The 22,347-nt window shown below is 41.4% G+C and overlaps 2 protein-coding genes across 2 annotated transcripts in view; one reads left to right on the top strand and one right to left on the bottom strand.

Moving 5' to 3' along the window:
- Positions 1-22,347, top strand: part of LOC121003844 (E3 ubiquitin/ISG15 ligase TRIM25-like) — a 107,255-nt gene that overhangs the window by 64,513 nt on the left and 20,395 nt on the right. Inside the window, exon 3 of the mRNA XM_040435771.1 lies at positions 12,936-13,144. Coding sequence (XP_040291705.1) covers positions 12,936-12,973 — 38 coding nt within the window. The 3' untranslated portion in view covers positions 12,974-13,144. The remainder of the gene's footprint in view (positions 1-12,935; positions 13,145-22,347) is intronic.
- The window catches only part of LOC121003851, a 263,153-nt gene that overhangs the window by 220,543 nt on the left and 20,263 nt on the right, over positions 1-22,347 (bottom strand). The window lies entirely within an intron of this gene.

Below are 22,347 nucleotides of genomic sequence, written 5' to 3'. Positions count from 1 at the left end.
ACAAGAAAAAAGAGTTTGTTTTTTTTTCATTTTCCTTTCCCCTTATCCCCCCGCCCCCCTCCCCATACCTGTGGTGCGTCAAAACACAAAAAAAAAAAAAAAAAAGGGAACAATTATACAAAGTGGTCAAATCCTCCAACCGCCCCATATCTTAGTCCACTTCTCCTCAGCTTCCCTCTGTTTGTAGATAATTTTCTCATAATTTTTTACCTTGTTAATTAGGTTTATCCATGTATTCATCTCTGGAATACATCGAGCAAACCAAGTCCGACTCACCAAAACTCTGGCCAACATCAGTATTCTACCTAGAAAAATCTTTTGATATTTATGGTTGTTTATTTTGGAAAAATCATTAAGCACAAACACTTGTGGTTCGAGGGGAATTCGTATTTTTAATTTATAGCGGATAAAGTTGTTGATACTATTCCAGTATTTTATAAGTTCTGGACAGGTCCAGATCATATGAAGATGATCCGCACCTGAAGTATCACATTTAGGGCAATTAGAGGTGTCTCTTAGCCCACATTTATTCATCCATAAAGGGGTAACATATAATCTATGACAAATATTAAAATGTACTAGAACATGGTTAAAATTCTGGGATAGTGACCCTAAATTCCCAAAAATATTCTCCCACCCTTCTACTTGTATATTCGGACAGTCCATCTCCCACGCTCTTTGTCCTGGTGATTGCGTATCACTAAATCGTGCCTTAAGTAGTGACTTATATATATTTGAAATCTTCAATCTAGGCAGTGTCCCCCCTACCCAATCGTTCAAAAAAGATGAACTATCTATATCCAACACCGATTTATCGTCCAAACTGGATAATGCTGAACGCAGTTGAAAATATCTAAACCATGAAACATTTTCTATATTATGTGATATCTCTATAAATGACTTAATCTCTCTATCCTTTACTACCTGTGAGATATACAAGACTTTATTTTTTTGCCAGAATGTGTCAGCTGCAATATCATCTAACCTTTGTAAGTGCAGATTATGCCAAAGAGGCGTGAATGTAAGTGAACCCTTTACCTTCAACCATGTCCTAGTAGTAGCCCACACTTTCAGGAGTAGTTTTGTAGTCTCTCTATAGCCCTGCTCATAGCTCCTCAATAGCCCAGATTCCAGAAGAGTGAATATATTACTATGAGCGTGGCTACCCACTATTTTCCCTAGAAGTGCACTATTTTCTGATTCATAGCACATCAATAACTGCGTAGCAATAAAATAACCTTTGAAGTAGGGGAGATTTAAACCCCCGCACTCCAGTGATTTATACAAATGTTCTAACTTTATTCGCACTCGTTTTCTTCCCCATATTAAATCATTGATTATTCTTTCCATAAGTCTAAAGTATTTGTCTTGTATCCAAATAGGTGTGTTCCTAAGCACATAAAGAAATTGTGGTAGAATCACCATCTTGACCAATGAAACTCGGTCAGCTCTAGACAGGGGAAGTCTCAACCAGATCCCTATTTTGGCTCTAATCCTTGTCACCATGGGAATCAGATTAAGTTGTAAAAAAATTTGAACCCTGGGTGAGATAATCAAACCCAAATACTGAAAAGAATCAACGATATCCAACTGCGTCACAAAAACCTCTTTCTGTGGTAGGGGGTCTATTGGCATCAAACTGGTCTTAGACCAGTTTATAAGAAGACCGGACACCTCACCAAATGACTTGACCATTTGAATAATTCTGGGGAGAGTTGTTTCCGTATGGTCAATAAAAAAAAGAACATCATCCGCATATAAGGAAATACGGTCCTGCACCCCTAGCGTACCAAATCCCTTTACTTGATCATCCTGCCTAATGGCCAACGCGAGAGGTTCAATATAAATGTCAAATAACAATGGGGATAATGGGCAACCCTGACGGGTCCCTCTATTTAAGTCAAAACTAGTTGTCAGGATCCCATTGAGACTCAATTTTGCCTTGGGGAATCTGTACAGTAACTTAAGGATGCCTATGAATCTTTCCCCAAAGCCCATCCTTGCCAGAACCTTCCAGAGGAAGGACCATTCCACCCTGTCAAAGGCCTTAGAGGCATCTAGTGACAGGATGGAACGAGCGGTCCCCCCAGGGGCCTGGATATTAGCAAAGAGCCGATGAAGATTGTGGTGTGTGCCCTTATTTTGAATAAAACCATTCTGATCTGGATGGACAATGGCGGAAATAACCCCAGAAAGCCTTGTGGCAAAAATCCTCGCGAAGAGCTTTACATCTGCATTAAGCAGTGATATTGGTCTATATGATTCTAGATCTACGGGATCTTTGCCTTTTTTTGGAATTAATGTTATTACGGCTTCCAGCATTGAATCTGGTAGCTTCCCGTCCTCCACTGATTCAGAAAGAACCTCCAGCAGTCTGGGGAAAATAAAGTCCCCATATTTACTGTAAAATTCATATGGGAGTCCATCTGAGCCAGGGGTGGAATTGGCCGAGCATAATTTAATCGCTCCCTCAAGTTCCTGTATTGAAACATCCAATTCCAGTGCTTTCTTTTGCGCCTCAGTAATAGTTGGAAAAGAAATGTCATCGAGATAGGCATCCATCTTATCATCTGTGATCTTCAAATCAGCTTTATACAAATCCAAAAAATAGTCCACAAAGGCCTTCTCTACAGGACCCTGCCCACTAACCATCTTACCATTAATCAGTCTAACATTATCTATATATTTTTTAGATTGTTGACTTGAGATTACTCTGGCCAAAAGTTTACCAGGTCGCCCTGACTCCGTAAAATATTTTTGCCCTTTGAAGAAGAGGCCCTGTTGGGCCTTATCCAATAAAAAGTTAGAGTATATTTGTGTGGCCATTTGCATACTTTCTCTATTCTCCTCTGTGTTATTCATATAAAAGGATTGTGTCGCCCTTGATGCAAGTTCTTCCAGATTGTTTTGTTTTTTCCCGTACTCCTTTCTTAGGTTCGCAATATTACTGACCAACATTCCCCTCATATATGCCTTAAAGGTATCCCATACCACTTGGATTTTTGCTGAGCCATAGTTGTTATCCCAAAATCGACCAATTTCATTCTGAATTGTTTCATGTGTCTTTATTACTGTTAGCCAGTAAGGGTTTAATCTAAAAGGGGGTTTTTGTATGTGTCTTTCCGGGCTTAAACAGAGTTCGAGGACTAACGGTGAGTGGTCCGAAATTGACCTTGTTTCATATTTCATTCGTTTTACGAGTTTCACATATTTACTACCAATCAATGCAAGATCTATTCTAGACATAGATTTACCTGCTTTACTAAAGCATGAGAAAGCCCTTTTCCCCTGTTCTAAATGTCCCCACACATCTTCAAAACCCGCCTCAGAACAAAACCGTGCCAGGGGAGACCCCTGAATCGGGCTATCTCTCCTGACGCTGGTGGAGACCCTGTCACGCAGATGATCAATGACGCAATTGAAATCGCCAATAATCATTGTTGGACACTCTGGCCATTTATCCATAAATAATAACAAAGAATTTAGAACCAAAAAGGAAAATGGCGGTGGAATATAGACAAAAGCCAAAATACATGTCTTCCCCCTTAATCTACAATATAAAAAAATAAATCTCCCCTGTTGGTCGACAGAGAATGCCTCACAGATGAAGTCAATCTGTCTATGTATCAGGACAGTAACACCTCTAGAGTGGCTGGAGAAGGTATAATGATACGTGTGCGCGGCCCATCCCCTGCCGACCACCCTAGAGGTCTCTTCAGTAAGATGAGTTTCTAGCAAACATATTATTGCTGGTAGGTGGACTTGTATCAAATCAAAAATTGCTTGTCTTTTTCCTCTATCCCCCAATCCGCGTATATTCCATGCAAGGATTCTAGTCGTCATTATCAAAAGCGGTTAGATAGAGAAAAAAGAGAAAGAGAAAAAAAAGGAATAATTTTTGACGCACCACAGCCCATCTCCCACCCCAGCCCCACCCCCCCGTGTAGGTAATCCACCACGTATTGTAGTAGATTTCTCTCCTGTGACCATCCCTCCAACACTCCCCACACTCAGCCCTCCCTATTAAGGAACAAAGAAGGAGAGAAAGGGACAATTGGGGATATAAACCCCCCACAACAGTCGTTGTCCCCACCAAATCCTGAAACTATTAAATCACAGATCATTTCGTTCGAGCCAGTCCGCGGCTTCATCTGGGGCATCAAAAAACAGGATTTTATCTTTAAAAATAATACGCAATTTTGCTGGGAACATGAGGGAATATTTAATGTCCCTTTCTCTTAGCTTCTTTTTTAGCGTCATAAATGTGCGTCTCCTTTCTTGTATGACTTTTGAAAAATCCGGAAAAAAAGCCAGTCTATTGTCATTGTATATAACCGGTGAGCATTCCCTTGCCCTTCTCAGTAGCATATCTTTATCCCCTGTAGCCAATAACTTAACAAGAAATGTCCGAGGTTGTCTCCCTGGGGTCGGTTTACCCCCTGGGACCCGATGGGCTCTTTCTATCATAAACATTGGGGAAAAGGAGTCTTTTCCGAAATTCTCAAAAATTAACTTCTGTATAAATTGAGTAGGATTCTTCTCTTCAGCACCCTCTGGGATCCCTATTATTCTCACGTTGTATCTTCGCGATCTATCCTCAAGGTCCGCCACCTTTTTCTTGAGTTTCAATGTGGAGACTTCAGAGTTTGTTTTTTGGGATTCATTATGTATCAAGGCCGTGGACCTCTCTAGATTATTAACTCTATCTCGGATTTTCGACAAGTCATCTCTTATCAGACCCACATCAACCTGGATAAATCCCAGTTGGGTTGTGACAGCCTGTATTAAGTCCCCATTTTGTTTAACTGCTAGGAGTATTTCTTCTAGCGGGGAGGAATTGTCATTGGGCATAGCTTCTCCCATTATACCCTCTTCTTCTTCAGGTTGTCTAGCGGCTTTTTGTAATTCTATCTCGGTCACCTCCGGGTCACCATTTTTTCTAGAGGCAAGGTCCTTTTGTCCGCCCCTCGTGTTAACCCTTGGAGACCTCAGAAACTGGTCTATTTTTGTTGTTTCAAAGGTTTTGGTGCCCTGTTTCTGACTAGAGAGGTCGACCGAGCGCCTGTTGGCTTTTGGAGCCATGCCTCCTGTTTTATTTATTTATTTTTCTTTTTTTTTTCTTTTTTATCCTTTCTCCTTTCCCCCTTTTTTTTTTTTTTTTCTTCTTTTTTCTCCTTTCTTTCTTTTTTCCCTTCTTCTCTCCTTCCCCTTTCCTTTTCTTTCGCTCTCTTTTTTCTTCTCTCTTCTCTTTCTCCTCTCTCCCCCCTTTATTTATTTTTTTTTTTTTCCTTTTCTTTTTTTTCCTTTTTTTCTTTTTTCTCCTTTCTTCTCTCTCCCCCTTCTTTTCTTTTCTTTTTTTTTTTTTTTTCTTTATTTATCTATGTATCCTTTTTTTTTCTTTCTCTTTTCTCCCCTTTTCTCCCCTCAATATATATTCACTTCATATTCCTCCCTCTCTTTCCTTTCTTCCTCCCTCCTCTTTTCCTTTGTTTTTCTTCTTCCTTCATTTCTTTCGCTTTATGCTTTTATAGCTTTTATAGCTTATTCCTTTTATATTTGTGTTTATAATTCACTTTTTCCCTTTCTTTCCCCTTAATCATTAGTTAATATTGAAGGTAGAGTGTACATGAAGACATAATCAGCCAGAGGGGAAAAAAAAAAAAAAAAAAGAAAAAGGAACAGTCTCACCAGCTCCAGTATACGTCCGTACAGCTGAAGAGCAGTATCGCCGACCTAGACGACAGCGAAGCCGCCGATCCACAAAGTAGGAGGGAAGTAGAGTCCCCCGCTGGAATCCAATAGCCCATCCAGCAGCTATCAGTCGAGGCGGCCACAACACAGCTGGCCACCACGGCACAGGGGAGGAGAGGAGGAGGTCCGGGAAGGCTGGAGACACGAGGAGGAGATCGCACATGCGGAGGGGGGTCAGGCAGCACTCACAATCACGGCAAGGTTAGTCACTTCGGCACACAGAGAGAGGGAAGGAAGAGCGACAGGAACTGGAGACATGGAGAGGGGGTGGTGTATATGGACGAGGTAGGACCAGGCTCCACTGAAAATCAGACGCTCGCCACCCACGCGGCAGATGAGAGCGGTGGGCAGGCGAATCAGCTGAACAGATGAGTCAGGTCAGGCAGGTCATCTCCACTAATGATCTGACAGTTATCGGGAATGTCTGCATGGGCGGACTGGCCAAAGACCCTACAGTGAAATTTCCCAGTGGGCCGATGCCCAGGGGACCGCCCCAGCCCTCCTTATGCCCGCCATCCAGGTACATAAAGATCTGATGCTCTCAGAGTTAATTTGTTTAGGCAGGATTTTGTGCTGCATCTTGGTATCTGGCTCTGCTGATGCAGTATTTTGTGCTGCTCTGTGGTATGTGGTTCTGCTGAGGTAGTATTTTGTACTGCACAGTGGTATTTTTTTTTCCAGGGCCACTTTCTGTTCCCAGTCTGCCCCTGAACATCTGCTTTATTCCCAATAATCTGCCAGATCATCTATATGTGTAAAAGGACCCTTACACAGGAACGTTAAAATATCTACAACTAACTGCAATTTGAATAAGTCTGAATATGTTGCTATACGGGAGTTAAAATCAATGACTGATGTGGCGATCAAACAGGGGAAGGGGGAACAGTTATTGTTTTAGACTGTATACAAAAGTCAGAACCTTCAGATGTTAAAGGATACAAATACATCAGGGATCTCAAGTCTCCCGCTATTAGATAGCGGCTCCCTGACACCCGCATGTGAAACGTGAAACAATATATCCCGGAAAGGTTTACTGATAGCAGAGCAGAGAGATAAGAGAAGTGACAGGACACAGAGTTTAGATTACAGGTTGAATTAACCCTTTAGGGTCAAATTAGCTTCTCAAGGAGATATATATGTTAAAGGCATCCCTTCTTCTGTCTCATTCAGTAACTATATAACTATTGAGAGAGATCTATTTTTAAAAAAAATACATTTACACATTTAACCCTCCATTTTAATTATATTATTTAGCCCAGTGTTAACCTCTTAAGGACATAGGGCGTACAGGTACGCCCTTGTGCCCTGGTACTTAAGGACACAGGGCGTACATGTACGCCCTGTGTATTTTCGATCACTGCCGTGCGGCTGGCAGTGATCGGAACCCGGTGCCTGCTCAAATCATTGAGCAGGCACCTAGGCTAAATGCGCGGGGGGGTCCCGTGACCCCCCCATGTCGGCGATCGCGGCAAACCGCAGGTCAATTCAGACCTGCGGTTTGCTGCGATTTCTGCAGTTTCTGGTCCCCGAGGTCCCTGACCGCGGGGATCAGAAACTTTATATGCCTAAAAAAAGTTTTATTCACCCCCCCCCTGCACCCCCGAATGATTTTTATGGTGGCGGGAGGTGCAGGGGGAGGGTTGCGGGCGGTGTGGGCGGTGCGGGAGGCGGGCGGTGCGGCAGGCGGGATCGCGATCCCCCGCCCGCCTCCCCTTGAAAATTCATTGGTGTTCAGTGGGTATGCCAGGGTGCCAGAACATTGCTGGCACCCTGGTATAAACGGCTGACATCTGCGATGCGATGTCAGCCGTTTAACCCTTTCCATACAGCGGTCCGTACAGACCGCTGTATGGAAAAGGTTAACAGCGCAGGGAGCTCCCTCCCTCTCCCATCGGGGGGCTGCTGTACCTTTGCAGCCCCCCGATGGAGAGGGAGAGAGCCCCCGGACAGCCCCCCGAGAGATCCCCTCCTTACCCTTCCCCGTCTGCGAAGTTCTGAGCAGACGGGGAAGGTTCCCATGGCAACAGGACGCCTCTCAGGCGTCCTGCTGTCCATGGTGCTGAACAGATCTGTGCTGAAAGGCATAGATCTGTTCAGTGTAAGTAAAATACAGTGCAGTACAATATATATTGTTCTGTACTGTATTATACAGACATCAGACCCACTGGATCTTCAAGAACCAAGTGGGTCTGGGTCAAAAAAAAGTGAATAAAAGTGAAAAAAAAGTAAAAATCAAAAAACACATTTATCACTGATAAAAAATGAAAAAAATAAAATTCCCTACACGTTTGGTATCGCCGCGTCCGTAACGACCTGATCTATAAAACGGTTACTTTACCCGAACGGTGAACACCATAAAAATAAAAAATAAAAAACTATGATGAAATTGAAATTTTGCCCACCTTACTTCCCAAAAAAGGTAATAAAAGTGATCAAAAAAGTCGCATGTACGCCAAAATTGTAACAATCAAACCGTCATCTCATCCCGCAAAAATCATACCCTACCCAAGATAATCGCCCAAAAACTGAAAAAACTATGGCTCTTAGACTATGGAGACACTAAAACATGATTTTTTTTGTTTCAAAAATGAAATCATTGTGTAAAACTTACATAAATAAAAAAAAAGTATACATATTAGGTATCGCCGCGTCCGTATCGCCCGGCTCTATAAAAATATCACATGATCTAACCCCTCAGATGACCACCGTAAAAAAATAAAAATAAAAACGGTGTAAAAAAAGCCATTTTTTGTCATCTTACGTCCAAAAAGCGTAATAGCAAGCAATCAAAAAGTCATATGCACCCCAAAATAGACGCCAATCAAACCGTCATCTTATCCCGCAAAAAATGAGACCCTACTTAAGATAATCGCCCAAAAACTGAAAAAACTATGGCTCTTAGACTATGGAGACACTAAAACATTTTTTGGGTTTTAAAAATGAAATCATTGTGTAAAACTTACATAAATAAAAAAAATTGTATACATATTAGGTATCGCCGCGTCCGTGACAACCTGCTCTATAAAATTACCACATGATCTAACCTGTCAGATGAATGTTGTAAATAACAAAAAAAAAACGGTGCCAAAAAAGCTATTTCTTGTTACCTTGCCGCACAAAAAGTGTAATATAGAGTAACCAAAAATCATATGTACCCTAAACTAGTACCAACAAAACTGCCACCCTATCCCGTAGTTTCTAAAATGGGGTCACTTTTTTGGATTTTCTACTCTAGGGGTGCATCAGGGGGGCTTCAAATGGGACATGGTGTCAAAAAAAACAGTCCAGCAAAACCTGCCTTCCAAAAACCATATGGTGTTCCTTTCCTTCTGCGCCCTGCCGTGTGCCCGTACAGCAGTTTACGACCACATATGGGGTGTTTCTGTAAACTACAGAATTAGGGCCATAAATAATGAGTTTTGTTTGGCTGTTAACCCTTGCTTTGTAACTGGAAAAAAAATATTAAAATGGAAAATCTGCCAAAAAAGTGAAATTTTGAAATTGTATCTCTATTTTCCATTAAATCTTGTGCAACACCTAAAGGGTTAACAAAGTTTGTAAAATCAGTTTTGAATACCTTGAGGGGTGTAGTTTCTTAAATGGGGTCACTTTTATGGAGTTTATAATCTAGGGGTGCATCAGGGGGGCTTCAAATGGGACATGGTGTCAAAAAAAACAGTCCAGCAAAACCTGCCTTCCAAAAACCATATGGTGTTCCTTTCCTTCTGCGCCCTGCCGTGTGCCCGTACAGCAGTTTACGACCACATATGGGGTGTTTCTGTAAACTACAGAATTAGGGCCATAAATAATGAGTTTTGTTTGGCTGTTAACCCTTGCTTTGTAACTGGAAAAAAAATATTAAAATGGAAAATCTGCCAAAAAAGGGACATGGTGCCAAAAAAACAGTCCAGCAAAATCAGCCCTCCAAAAACCAAACGGCGCACCTTTCACTCTACGCCCTGCTGTGTGGCTGTACAGTAGTTTACGGCCACATATGGGGTGTTTCTGTAAACAGCAGAGTCAGGGCAATAAAGATACAGTCTTGTTTGGCTGTTAACCCTTGCTTTGTTAGTGGAAAAATGGGTTAAAATGGAAAATTAGGCAAAAAAATGAAATTCTCAAATTTCATCGCCATTTGCCAATAACTCTTGTGCAACACCTAAAGGGTTAACGACGTATGTAAAATCAGTTTTGAATACCTTGAGGGGTGTAGTTTCTTAGATGGGGTCACTTTTAGGGAGTTTCTCCTCTAGGGGTGCATCAGGGGGCTTCAAATGGGACATGGTGTAAAAAAACCAGTCCATAAAAATCAGCCTTCCAAAAACCATACGGCGCACCTTTCCCTCTACGCCCCGCTGTGTGGCCGTACAGTAGTTTACGGCCACATATTGGGTGTTTCTGTAAACGGCAGAGTCAGGGCAATAAAGATACAGTCTTGTTTGGCTGTTAACCCTTGGTTTGTTAGTGGAAAAAATGGGTTAAAATGAAAAATTAGACAAAAAAAATGAAATTCTCAAATTTCCTCCCCATTTGCCAATAACTCTTGTGCAACACCTAAAGGGTTAACAACGTATGCAAAATCAGTTTTAAATACCTTGAGGGGTGTAGTTTCTTAGATGGGGTCATTTTTGGGTGGTTTCTATAATGTAAGCCTCGCAAAGTGACTTGAGACCTGAACTGGTCCCTAAAAATTGAGTTTTTGTAAATTTCTGAAAAATTTCAAGATTTGCTTCTAAACTTCTAAGCCTTGTAACATCCCCAAAAAATAAAATATCATTCCCAAAACAATTCAAACATGAAGTAGACATATGGGGAATGTAAAGTCATCACAATTTTTGGAGGTATTACTATGTATTACAGAAGTAGAGAAACTGAAACTTTGAAATTTGCAAATTTTTCCAAATTTTTGTTAAATTAGGTATTTTTTGGTGCAAAAAAAATTATTTTTTTGACTCCATTTTACCAGTGTCATGAAGTACAATATGTGACGAAAAAACAATCTCAGAACGGCCTGGATAAGTCAAAGCGTTTTAAAGTTATCAGCACTTAAAGGCACTCTGGTCAGATTTTCAAAAAATGGCCTGGTCCTAAGGTGTAAAAAGGCTGTGTCCTTAAGGGGTTAAATTCACCCCCCCGGATGCTTGTTTTTTTCCTACAGTGGGGTAGATAATTACACACAGGGTTTAAAGAATAAACTTCCTGACTCAGACCAAGAGCCGACTCAGCGAGTCGGCAAGTGAATGGAAGCATCCGCGCATGCACATTGCGCAACCTGAGCTTCAGTTCACTTGCTTCTTGTCAGCTCAGCGAATGAACCGATTAATGTGAAAGATCCGCACTTCCCGCACAGTGCAAGAAGAAGCCGATGCCAGCAGTCCGCAACGGCGCATCAGGCTGAGCCTGTGCACACGCGCGGGATCTCAAAGCGGGAGGAGGGTGAGGGAGGGAGAGGCGGCACTGAGGAGTAGAAGGCGGCGCTGGGCACAAACGGCGATGCGTGCGGCCGGACACCATGCATTTACAGACCTCCCCTGCTTGGGCACCTTAATTCAATGATTGACAGGTTAGTAAAACCTGTTTTTCCGCAGAATAAAGCCACAAATAGCTTTTATAAGGCCACCTTAGAAATCAGAATGCTACCCTGGACATGAGCATATGTTTATCTCACAGGGCTTATAGGTGGTGACAGAATCCCTTTAATCATATACATAAATATGATAATTTGGGGCAGGGTAATGAGCCCAGTCCTCCACACCATAGAGCTAAGTGTGCAGATACTGCATATGTTTGGAAAATGTAATAAAAAGTTTGTGAAAGAAAAAAAAAGAAAATCTCCCTGAAATGAGAAGTGCACCTCCCTGAAATGAGTTTTTGCAGGTTGGGATGTCTGAATACATATATATGGGTTCATTTATCAAACTGGTGAAAAGTAGAACTGGCTTAGGTGCCCATAGCGAACCAATCAGATTCCACCTTTCATTTTCCAAAGGAGCTATCCAAAATGAAGGGTGTAATGTGATTGGTTGCTATGGGCACCTAAGCCAGTTCTACTTTACACCAGCTTGATAAATTACCCCAATAGGGTTATCATAAAATCCTATGAATCAGTTCAAAACAGAAATGAGAAGTTTGGTAGATGGTGCAAGGCATATTACAACTTAGGCTAGGGCTACACAGCGACATGTGTTGCGCGACAATAAGTCGCGCGACAAAAAGGGTACAACTACACCGCGACATGTGTTGCGTGAGGTTCATACCGCACCAATGTTGCACAAAATTTTTCGTGATGATTGTCAATGGTGTAACTTGTCGCCATGTAGCCTTAGGGTACTTTCACACTAGCAGCAAGGAACTCCGGCAGGCTGTTCCGGCGGGTGAAATGCCTGTCGGATCCGTGCTGCCGCTCCAGCCCCATTGACTATAATTCATATAAAAAATGCAGAGAGGTGGCCGGAATAAAACTACAACATGTCTTCCATTCTTCAGAAGAACAGAACCATTTTTCAAAAATGGATACATTATTTTGACCCTACATTATGATCAGTTTGCGTCCATTTTTCTTAGTTCCGTTAGAGATCCGTTATTTTACAAAGGAGGAATTTTTCTCCCGTCTAAAATAACTGATCTCTGGCAAAACTGACATAAACTGATGCAAACTGATCATAATTGATGCTCAAAAAAGATGGATCAGTTATTTTTTGTGCAAACTGATGCCAACTGAGCATAACTGATGCTCAAAATAATAAATTTTTTCTGTTGGTTTGTTTTCTGTTCTTCTGCTGGATAAGAAGAACGGAAAATAAAACAGTGATGTGAATGTGCCCTAAGCAAGCAGAGTATATTTTAGTTGGTAATCCTGTATTAACCCTGCATCAGCAGACCTTGCAACAAATGGATCCTTTGTTCCTTTGGAAAATAAGGGGTATCTGGCAGCTGCTTATTTCAATCTCCCCTTTGAAATAAGCATGCCAGTTCCAAAGTGGTTTTAATTCAGACCTTCTGGTTGTTGAATGAATAAGGAAAGTACTAATCAGAGAAGAGCGTAAAGATTTTCCAAAATTACGTGTTTCAATAATCACATTATCCCTCCTAAAATCGTATTACTGCTCCGAACTTGTGTTGACACTGTTTGTCCCTTTTCCATGTCATGTCCTTATTACCTTGAGTGTCATTTCCTTTAATAGGATCGTTCCTGCACATGAACCCAAGTGCTCTGCAATGAACCAGACAAAACTGACAACAATGAATACAGAAGCATCCAGTGGATGAAAACTGGAAGCCGGGCAAAAAAAGGCCCCTGTAAAAACTCCTAAAAATGTTTTCTTCAAATTTCCATCTGTATGACATGATTGACCAGTTCTAGACAAGGCCATTTACCCCCCTCCCTGACCAGGTGCGTTTTCAGTTTTTTCAGTACATACGCCTGTTCAGTTATGTAAATAATTTTTGTGCATTATTTCAGTGATATATGGGGGCTTTATTTTAATGTCTTCTTTAGTATCTTATAACCAGGAGGACCATCTTAAAAAGCGGGAAATAGTCAGTTTTTTATGTGTTTCATTTGTTTTGTTAATAGCACAATGTGCAACTAAAATATTTTTTTATGTCTCCTTTTCCTAATGGTCATTTTGATACATGGGATACTGTGGTGCAGTGTGTGGCAATTTTTTTTATATTATTATTTTTATTTTTTTATTTTTTTACACTTTGTGTCCGTACTAAAGGTCATACAAGACCTTTCATGGGCATTTAACATTATATTTTTAAAAATGTATTACTGATTTCTCCTGTAACTGGGGCTGACATAGTAGCCACCGTTACATGAGAAATACAGCCCCCAGCAGTGATGTAATTACAAGTGACTGGGCTGCACACCCCCACCCCCAGCAACTTCTTTGCAACCCCATCTTCCCATGCAACCCCCAATCCAGTAGCTAGTCAAGATCTCTCTCTTAGACAAAGCACTGCAGCCGCTCCGGCCGTTTTCTACAGTGTCACTGTATATAATGTCATTATATAATACTGTAGAGGGGCCTTGACAATAAAATCTTTTAGTCTTCATCCTGGGTGGACCCTTTCTGAGTTTGGTCTCCAAAGCAGCAGCTTCCTCTGCTTCCCCTATAGCTACATCCCTGGCCACCAGAGAGGTTGCACAGGGTTATACAACTTCACTGCAGAGCTGATCTGGCTTTGATGAAACCCAGCAGCTCGCACAGACTCCTATCCCCAGCAATCACATAACCGCTGGGACCTGAGTAAAAAGCAGCATTGCCAGTTCCTGAAAAACCATCCCTGCCTTCTCAATGGGGACCCCTGCTCTCACTGACAGCGGGTCCCACGCTCTTCCAGCTGCGGTCTCTGCACTGATGTTTTAAAATGCCCGCACAAAGATATATGCTGACCACCCAGATGTATATCGTGAAGCCATTAAGCTGAATTTGCCCTTTTATTGTGTTATACATATGCACTCTTCAGCAGTTGTCCTTCTCTACCATATTAAAACCAATTTTTTAGGAAAAATTAATGTATGGGTTCAAAAATAGCTTATATGATGTTCATCAGATGTTCAAAAGAAACTCCATTCCAGGAAATAAACCATTCATATGGGCTTTGATCCTCTTGTGTTCACTGTTAAAGTATGGTTTCTACGTTGTCATCTCCATGTCATTTATTTTCACCTTGCCATCCAATATGTCAGACCTTATCCCGATATGGTTTTTCTTTCCCACTTTCCCATAGAAAGTTATTTTCCAAAGCCTTGTGACAGCAATGTATACTCTACTAGTGATGAGCGGCATAGGCAATATTCGAATTCACGATATTTAGCAAATTTTTGGCCGATTATTCGCCATAAATTCACAAATTTGAGAATTTGAATCAATCAACTAATCAACACTAAGGGGTAGGCAACTTTCCTATTGTGCTGATATTCGCGATAAATTCGCAACTAGAATATTCACGATCAACACTATTGGCAAATACGAATATATAGCACTATATTCAAAATATTCGTAAATTCTTGAAGTGACGATATTCGCGATTAAAATTCGCGATTCGAATATAAGCGCTCAACACTATACTCTACCCAGAGTGAAGAACAGTTATAAATTAGTTGGAGATGAGGCATCATGGGAGCTAAGATCAAATGTAGTATATGTTCAGTGGTTAGGACTGGGAGCATCGGTAATAGCCAGTACTTCATACACAAAGTGGTTTAAGTATACACAGATTCTGTATGCAATTCAGGCCACGTGATCTATACCATTAGGCTGACTAGTTAGAAGACCTAAAGTGTGAAGTGAGCTCAGTGACCCAATGGGCACCTGAAAATTACTTAGGGATGTGGCAACCACTTCTTCTTTCACTCCTTTTAGCACATTTACCTTAATTTAAAAGTTTTCAAATGAGATGTATTCAGCCATCGTGTTCACTTTTACATGTGTGGTTGTCTCAAGGCATTCGTAGGGGGTAAGTCCTTTTCAGGCCCCTTTCTGGTTTGGTTGTTCCTTATGCTCCTTCAACTGAACTCCTGTCTGGAAGAGCCTAGCCTAGACTTTTAAGGTCCACAGTGTATCGGCTTGTAGCCTATGCAAATGCTGGCATACAGATGGATTCTTCATCAGACTAGGCCTCCTGGATCAGAGGGATAGGGAATGGGTCAGGGGCCCTTACAAATAAGATATTTATAAATTTACATTCCAAATATTTTAAGTATGGACATCATTGGCCTCCGGTATGAAAGTCCTCCATGTAACATAAGATGAAGAAACTTTTCTTGAAATTAACCTGAATTTAAGACCCGGTGGTCATCACTAGGGATGAGCGAATCGACTTCAGATGCTTCATCCGAAGTCGATTCGCTCATCCCTAGTCATCACCTTTTACAATAAGCAGTAAACTGCTATAATATCTAATATATGTTTTCTTTACAGAGATGTTTGGGATCAGTTAGTGTACAGGCCATGCTGTGTTATAGTTAAAGTGGATTATAGTACACGTAATCACATTAGCGTCGGGACAGCACGTCTGAGTAGATTAACTACTTGCAATGTAATTGGGGTAATGCACAGTCATTAATCCGTAAGCTTGTATAAATTCTGGGGAGGGTCAGGGCTGAGACCAATTTCCTGATGTTTGCTCAATGATGGGTCAAGTGGCGTCAATACCACGGAAGAATGGAATTTACGTTTTGGAGCTTCATGAATGGTATAGGTAATTTTTTGTATGTACCATATATTGCTTAATGACAACAAAACTGATTTTCAAGGAGAACTCTACCTTGGGCTAAAGAGACATTGCAGAAGAGATCTTCCATGAACTAGAATCATCCCAAATCTCTAATTTGAGGGGATTTTATACTGCAGTCCTTTATTGGTCGGGGTAAATGCCACAGACCTGAATGTAACAAGGGTAAGATGGCAAGACAGATGTTTTTTTGAGGCCAGGGGACTAAAAATATGTGTTGACTTTACCTATTATTACACTGTGATTTTGTTTCTTCTTGTTAGCAGTGCTCTCTGAGATTGCTTTCTTTTCCTTTCCTTATGTAGCAACACCATATTACACAGCGCAGTATGGATTGTCATCACTTACATGAGCAGAGGTCGCAATAACACCTGTACAGGCGCCATAGACATCTGTACAGGCACTTTTATGCTTTTAAAGAAGGCTCATGTGTATGAATGACTGGTGGAACCCTGACAAATCACAAAAAATTAGACTGTGGTGGAGTGCTACAACCCCTTTGTCGTTTTACCATACACTCTGGTTTGGGCATTATGTTCGATACTGAATCCCACAGAATGCAGTGGCCTGCTTTCTCATCATTTGTAGAGTACCAATGACTAAACCCCATTGATCCCACATTTATTTAGTATTTTCTTCATTAATATAGTGCTTACATGTTCCGCAGTGCTGTACAGAGATTGCTGTCTCTCACACCACTCCTTATTCCCACTTTGAGTTTACAATTTTTTGAGGAACTGGAGTACCCAGAGGAAACCCACACAAACACATGGGAGAACATCACACTTGCCAATTATTCTGGAACGTCCGAGAGGCTCCCAGAAACAATGAACACTTCCTGTATGCTAGGTGGCACAAATATCCTAGGTGGCACAAAAGTCTCCCAGCACCTCCCAGAGAGCTGCCCTAATTGTGTGTGGCACTGTTATGGAAGCACTATGTATGTTGTCATGACGGCGCTATTATGGGAAGCCTGTGTATGGCTCTGTTATGGCAGCACTATGTATGGCTCTGTTATGGCAGCACTGTGTATGGCTCTGTTGTGGTGACAGTGGTCTTATGTTTAGTGTATGTCAGATACATTTAAAATGGTCTACCTTTCTATTTAAGCATGGAAGACAGTTCTAGAGGAGACTAGTAATTGTTTCCCTGCATAAATAGCAACCTCTTGACGTTATGTAGCCCTAAGTATTATGTATTTAAGTTACTGCAACTTTTGTACTCCGCTGCCAAAAATACTCAAAAATGCTGACAAAAAATGTAGTGTGACCTCTGTGCATGAGTCTCTGTGCCTAGTGAGGTTCAAAGGTTGATTTCCCTATTCAATATATATATATTGTTTTTTCTTCATTAATATAGTGCTTACATGTTCCGCAGTGCTGTACAGAGATTGCTGTCTCTCACACCACTCCTTATTCCCACTTTGAGTTTACAATTTTTTGAGGAACTGGAGTACCCAGAGGAAACCCAAAACATGTGTATACACCATTTGGTGACCCAAAAAATGCAGCATCCAGATACATTTTTTATACAGCATGCAGAATATTGTCGCTTCGGTGTGGGAGGGAAACACCACACCGAGCATAGGAGGGAAGGGGGGAACAGGGAATCAGGCATGAGAACTAGGGAAGGAAAATGGACACCTCCTAGTGAAAACCCTAACTAAAATCCTGACTGACTACCAGTATGAACAGACCCCAAAGGTAGGTGAGCTCATACAAAGGAATACCTAGAGTTCTATCAAGCCCTATAGGACCCTGGTACTAATGGCAGGGACGTGACTACCTGTTCCTCCAAAAGGAAGGAAGAACAGGAGTCTCCTTCAGGCCTAATACAAACAATAGGGAAATGCAACACACAGAACTCAAACAAAATACAAAGAGGAAAGGAAAGACTTGACTTCAAAGGAGCAATGGAAGCATCAGGAACTCAGCCGAGATCCAACCACAATCTATCCAAAGATATTGTGGGAGAAGCAACTATAAATAGAGAAGGTTAAATGACCCTAATAGCCACACCTGGGGAAAGAAGGTGTGGCAAGCACCAGAAACAACACAGACGTCATTTGATCCAAACGGAAAATATGTCAGATCAAACCACGTGTTGCCAGTCTCACAGATCTCCTGCCACCTGTCGCGGGAATGTCTGTGACAAATATATAAAAGGCCCAGATAAGTCAGGATAGCCCATAGAATATCTGGGCCACTTACCGTACTTAAAGGGTTTCTGTCACCCCACTAAAGTCTTTTTTTTTTTTTGGGCTAGTTAAATTCCTTATACTGCGATATATGAAAATATAATGGTCTTACTTACTTTCCTTCAGCAGTTTCTTATAAAAACGAACTTTTATAATATGTAAATTAGGTCTCTACCAGCAAGTAGGGCGTCTACTTGCTGGTAGCCGCCGCAATAAACCGCCCCCTCGTCGTGTTGATTGACAGGGCCAGCCGCGATCTCCTCCTCCGGCCGGCCCTGTCAGCATTTCAAAAATCGCACGCCTGTGTTCATTCGGTGCAATGTGTTTTGGGTGTCATTTTACATATACCCATGCTGGGTGAGATAAATATCTTGGTCAAATGCCAACTTTGTATAAAAAAATGGGAAAAGTTGTCTTTTGCCGAGATATTTCTCTCACCCAGCATGAGTATATGTAAAAAGACACCCCAAAACACATTGCCCAACTTCTCCTGAATACGGCGATACCACATGTGTGACACTTTTTTGCAGCCTAGGTGGGCAAAGGGGCCCACATTCCAAAGAGCACCTTTAGGATTTCACAGGTCATTTACCTACTTACCACACATTAGGGCCCCTGGAAAATGCCAGGGCAGTATAACTACCCCACAAGTGACCCCATTTTGGAAAGAAGACACCCCAAGGTATTCCGTGAGGGGCATGGCGAGTTCCTAGAATTTTATATTTTTTGTCACAAGTTAGCGGAAAATGATGATTTTTTTTATTTTTTATTTTTCCCTTACAAAGTCTCATATTCCACTAACTTGTGACAAAAAATAAAAACTTCCATGAACTCACTATTCCCATCACAAAATACCTGGGGGTGTCTTCTTTTCAAAATGGGGTCACTTGTGGGGTAGTTATACTGCCCTGGCATTCTAGGGGCCCAAATGTGTGGTAAGAAGTTTGAAATCAAAATGTGTAAAAAATGACCTGTGAAATCCGAAAGGTGCTCTTTGGAATATGGGCCCCTTTTCCCACCTAGGCTGCAAAAAAGTGTCACACATGTGGTATCTCCGTACTCAGGAGAAGTTGGGGAATGTGTTTTGGGGTGTCATTTTACATATACCCATGCTGGGTGAGAGAAATATCTTGGCAAAAGACAACTTTTCCCATTTTTTTATACAAAGTTGGCATTTGACCAAGATATTTATCTCACCCAGCATGGGTATATGTAAAATGACACCCCAAAACACATTCCCCAACTTCTCCTGAATACGGCGATACCACATGTGTGGCACTTTTTTGCAGCCTAGGTGGGCAAAGGGGCCCACATTCCAAAGAGCACCTTTCGGATTTCACAGGTCATTTACCTACTTACCACATATTAGGGCCCCTGGAAAATGCCAGGGCAGTATAACTACCCCACAAGTGACCCTATTTTGGAAAGGAGACACCCCAAGGTATTCCGTGAGGGGCATGGCGAGTTCCTAGAATTTTATATTTTTTGTCACAAGTTAGCGGAAAATGATGATTTTTTAATTTATTTTTTTAATTTTTTTTTTCCCTTACAAAGTCTCATATTCCACTAACTTGTGACAAAAAATAAAAACTTCCATGAACTCAATATGCCCATCACGAAATACCTGGGGGTGTCTTCTTTCCAAAATGGGGTCACTTGTGGGGTAGTTATACTGCCCTGGCATTCTAGGGGCCCAAATGTGTGGTAAGAAGTTTGAAATCAAAATGTGTAAAAAATGACCTGTGAAATCCGAAAGGTGCTCTTTGGAATATGGGCCCCTTTTCCCACCTAGGCTGCAAAAAAGTGTCACACATGTGGTATCTCCGTACTCAGGAGAAGTTGGGGAATGTGTTTTGGGGTGTCATTTTACATATACCCATGCTGGGCGAGAGAAATATCTTGGCAAAAGACAAATTTTCCCATTTTTTTATACAAAGTTGGCATTTGACCAAGATATTTATCTCACCCAGCATGGGTATATGTAAAATGACACCCCAAAACACATTCCCCAACTTCTCCTGAATACGGCGATACCACATGTGTGGCACTTTTTTGCAGCCTAGGTGGGCAAAGGGGCCCACATTCCAAAGAGCACCTTTCGGATTTCACAGGTCATTTACCTACTTACCACATATTAGGGCCCCTGGAAAATGCCAGGGCAGTATAACTACCCCACAAGTGACCCCATTTTGGAAAGAAGACACCCCAAGGTATTCCGTGAGGGGCATGGCGAGTTCCTAGAATTTTATATTTTTTGTCACAAGTTAGCGGAAAATGATGATTTTTTTATTTATTTTTTTAAAAAAAAATTTCCCTTACAAAGTCTCATATTCCACTAACTTGTGACAAAAAATAAAAACTTCCATGAACTCAATATGCCCATCACGAAATACCTGGGGGTGTCTTCTTTCCAAAATGGGGTCACTTGTGGGGTAGTTATACTGCCCTGGCATTCTAGGGGCCCAAATGTGTGGTAAGAAGTTTGAAATCAAAATGTGTAAAAAATGACCGGTGAAATCCGAAAGGTGCTCTTTGGAATACGGGCCCCTTTGCCCACCTAGGCTGCAAAAAAGTGTCACACATGTGGTATCTCCGTACTCAGGAGAAGTTGGGGAATGTGTTTTGGGGTGTCATTTTACATATACCCATGCTGGGTGAGAGAAATATCTTGGCAAAATACAACTTTTCCCATTTTTTATACAAAGTTGGCATTTGACCAAGATATTTATCTCACCCAGCATGGGTATATGTAAAATGACACCCCAAAACACATTCCCCAACTTCTCCTGAGTACGGTGATACCACATGTGTGGCACTTTTTTGCAGCCTAGGTGGGCAAAGGGGCCCACATTCCAAAGAGCACCTTTCGGATTTCACCGGTCAATTTTTACAGATTTTGATTTCAAACAACTTACCACACATTTGGGCCCCTAGAATGCCAGGGCAGTATAACTACCCCACAAGTGACCCCATTTTGGAAAGAAGACACCCAAGGTATTCGCTGATGGGCATAGTGAGTTCATAGAAGTTTTTATTTTTTGTCACAAGTTAGTGGAATATGAGACTTTGTAAGAAAAAAAAATCAAAAAAAAAAATCATCATTTTCCACTAACTTGTGACAAAAAATAAAAAGTTCTATGAACTCACTATGCCCATCAGCGAATACCTTAGGGTGTCTACTTTCCGAAATGGGGTCATTTGTGGGGTGTTTGTACTGTCTGGCCATTGTAGAACCTCAGGAAACATGACAGGTGCTCAGAAAGTCAGAGCTGCTTCAAAAAGCGGAAATTCACATTTTTGTACCATAGTTTGTAAACGCTATAACTTTTACCCAAACCATTTTTTTTTTTACCCAAACATTTTTTTTTTATCAAAGACATGTAGAACAATAAATTTAGAGCAAAATTTATATATGGATGTCGTTTTTTTTTGCAAAATTTTACAACTGAAAGTGAAAAATGTCATTTTTTTGCCAAAAAAATCGTTAAATTTCGATTAATAACAAAAAAAGTAAAAATGTCAGCAGCAATGAAATACCACCAAATGAAAGCTCTATTAGTGAGAAGAAATGGAGGTAAAATTCATTTGGGTGGTAAGTTGCATGACCGAGCAATAAACGGTGAAAGTAGGGTAGGTCAGAAGTGTAAAAAGTGGCCTGGTCTTTCAGGGTGTTTAAGCCATAGGGGCTGAGGTGGTTAAAAATCCTTTTGAGTTTCTCAGACACCCCAGCTACATATGGGATAACCATATTCTTGCGTCTGTCATGCTTCTCGCCCTCACTGGTAGTCTTGGTGCTCTTTCTTCTCCTTCCTTCTGTTTTGACAAAGGCCCAATCTGGATACCCACAAGTTTTAAGTGCCCCTCTGAGGTGTTTGAATTCCTTCGCCTTGACCTCTGTGCTGGTGGGGATTTTCTCTGCCCGGTGGTGTAGAGTCTGGATGACTCCCAGTTTGTGGTCTAGAGGATGGTGGGAATCAAATAGCAGGTACTGGTCTGTGTGTGTTGGTTTTCGATAGACCTCTATTCCCAGCTTCCTTCCCTCTTCCACTGTTATAAGACAGTTCAGAAACGCCAGTTTGTTGTTCTGCATATCTTCCCGCGTGAAATTGATGTTATGATCCACTGAGTTGATGTGGTTGGTGAAAGCCTGTAAC

This window comes from Bufo bufo, chromosome 1, assembly GCF_905171765.1.
Source record: "Bufo bufo chromosome 1, aBufBuf1.1, whole genome shotgun sequence".
NCBI lineage: Eukaryota > Metazoa > Chordata > Amphibia > Anura > Bufonidae > Bufo > Bufo bufo.
Note: the sequence above shows the minus strand (reverse complement) of the source record. Positions and strands in the feature narration are given on the sequence as shown.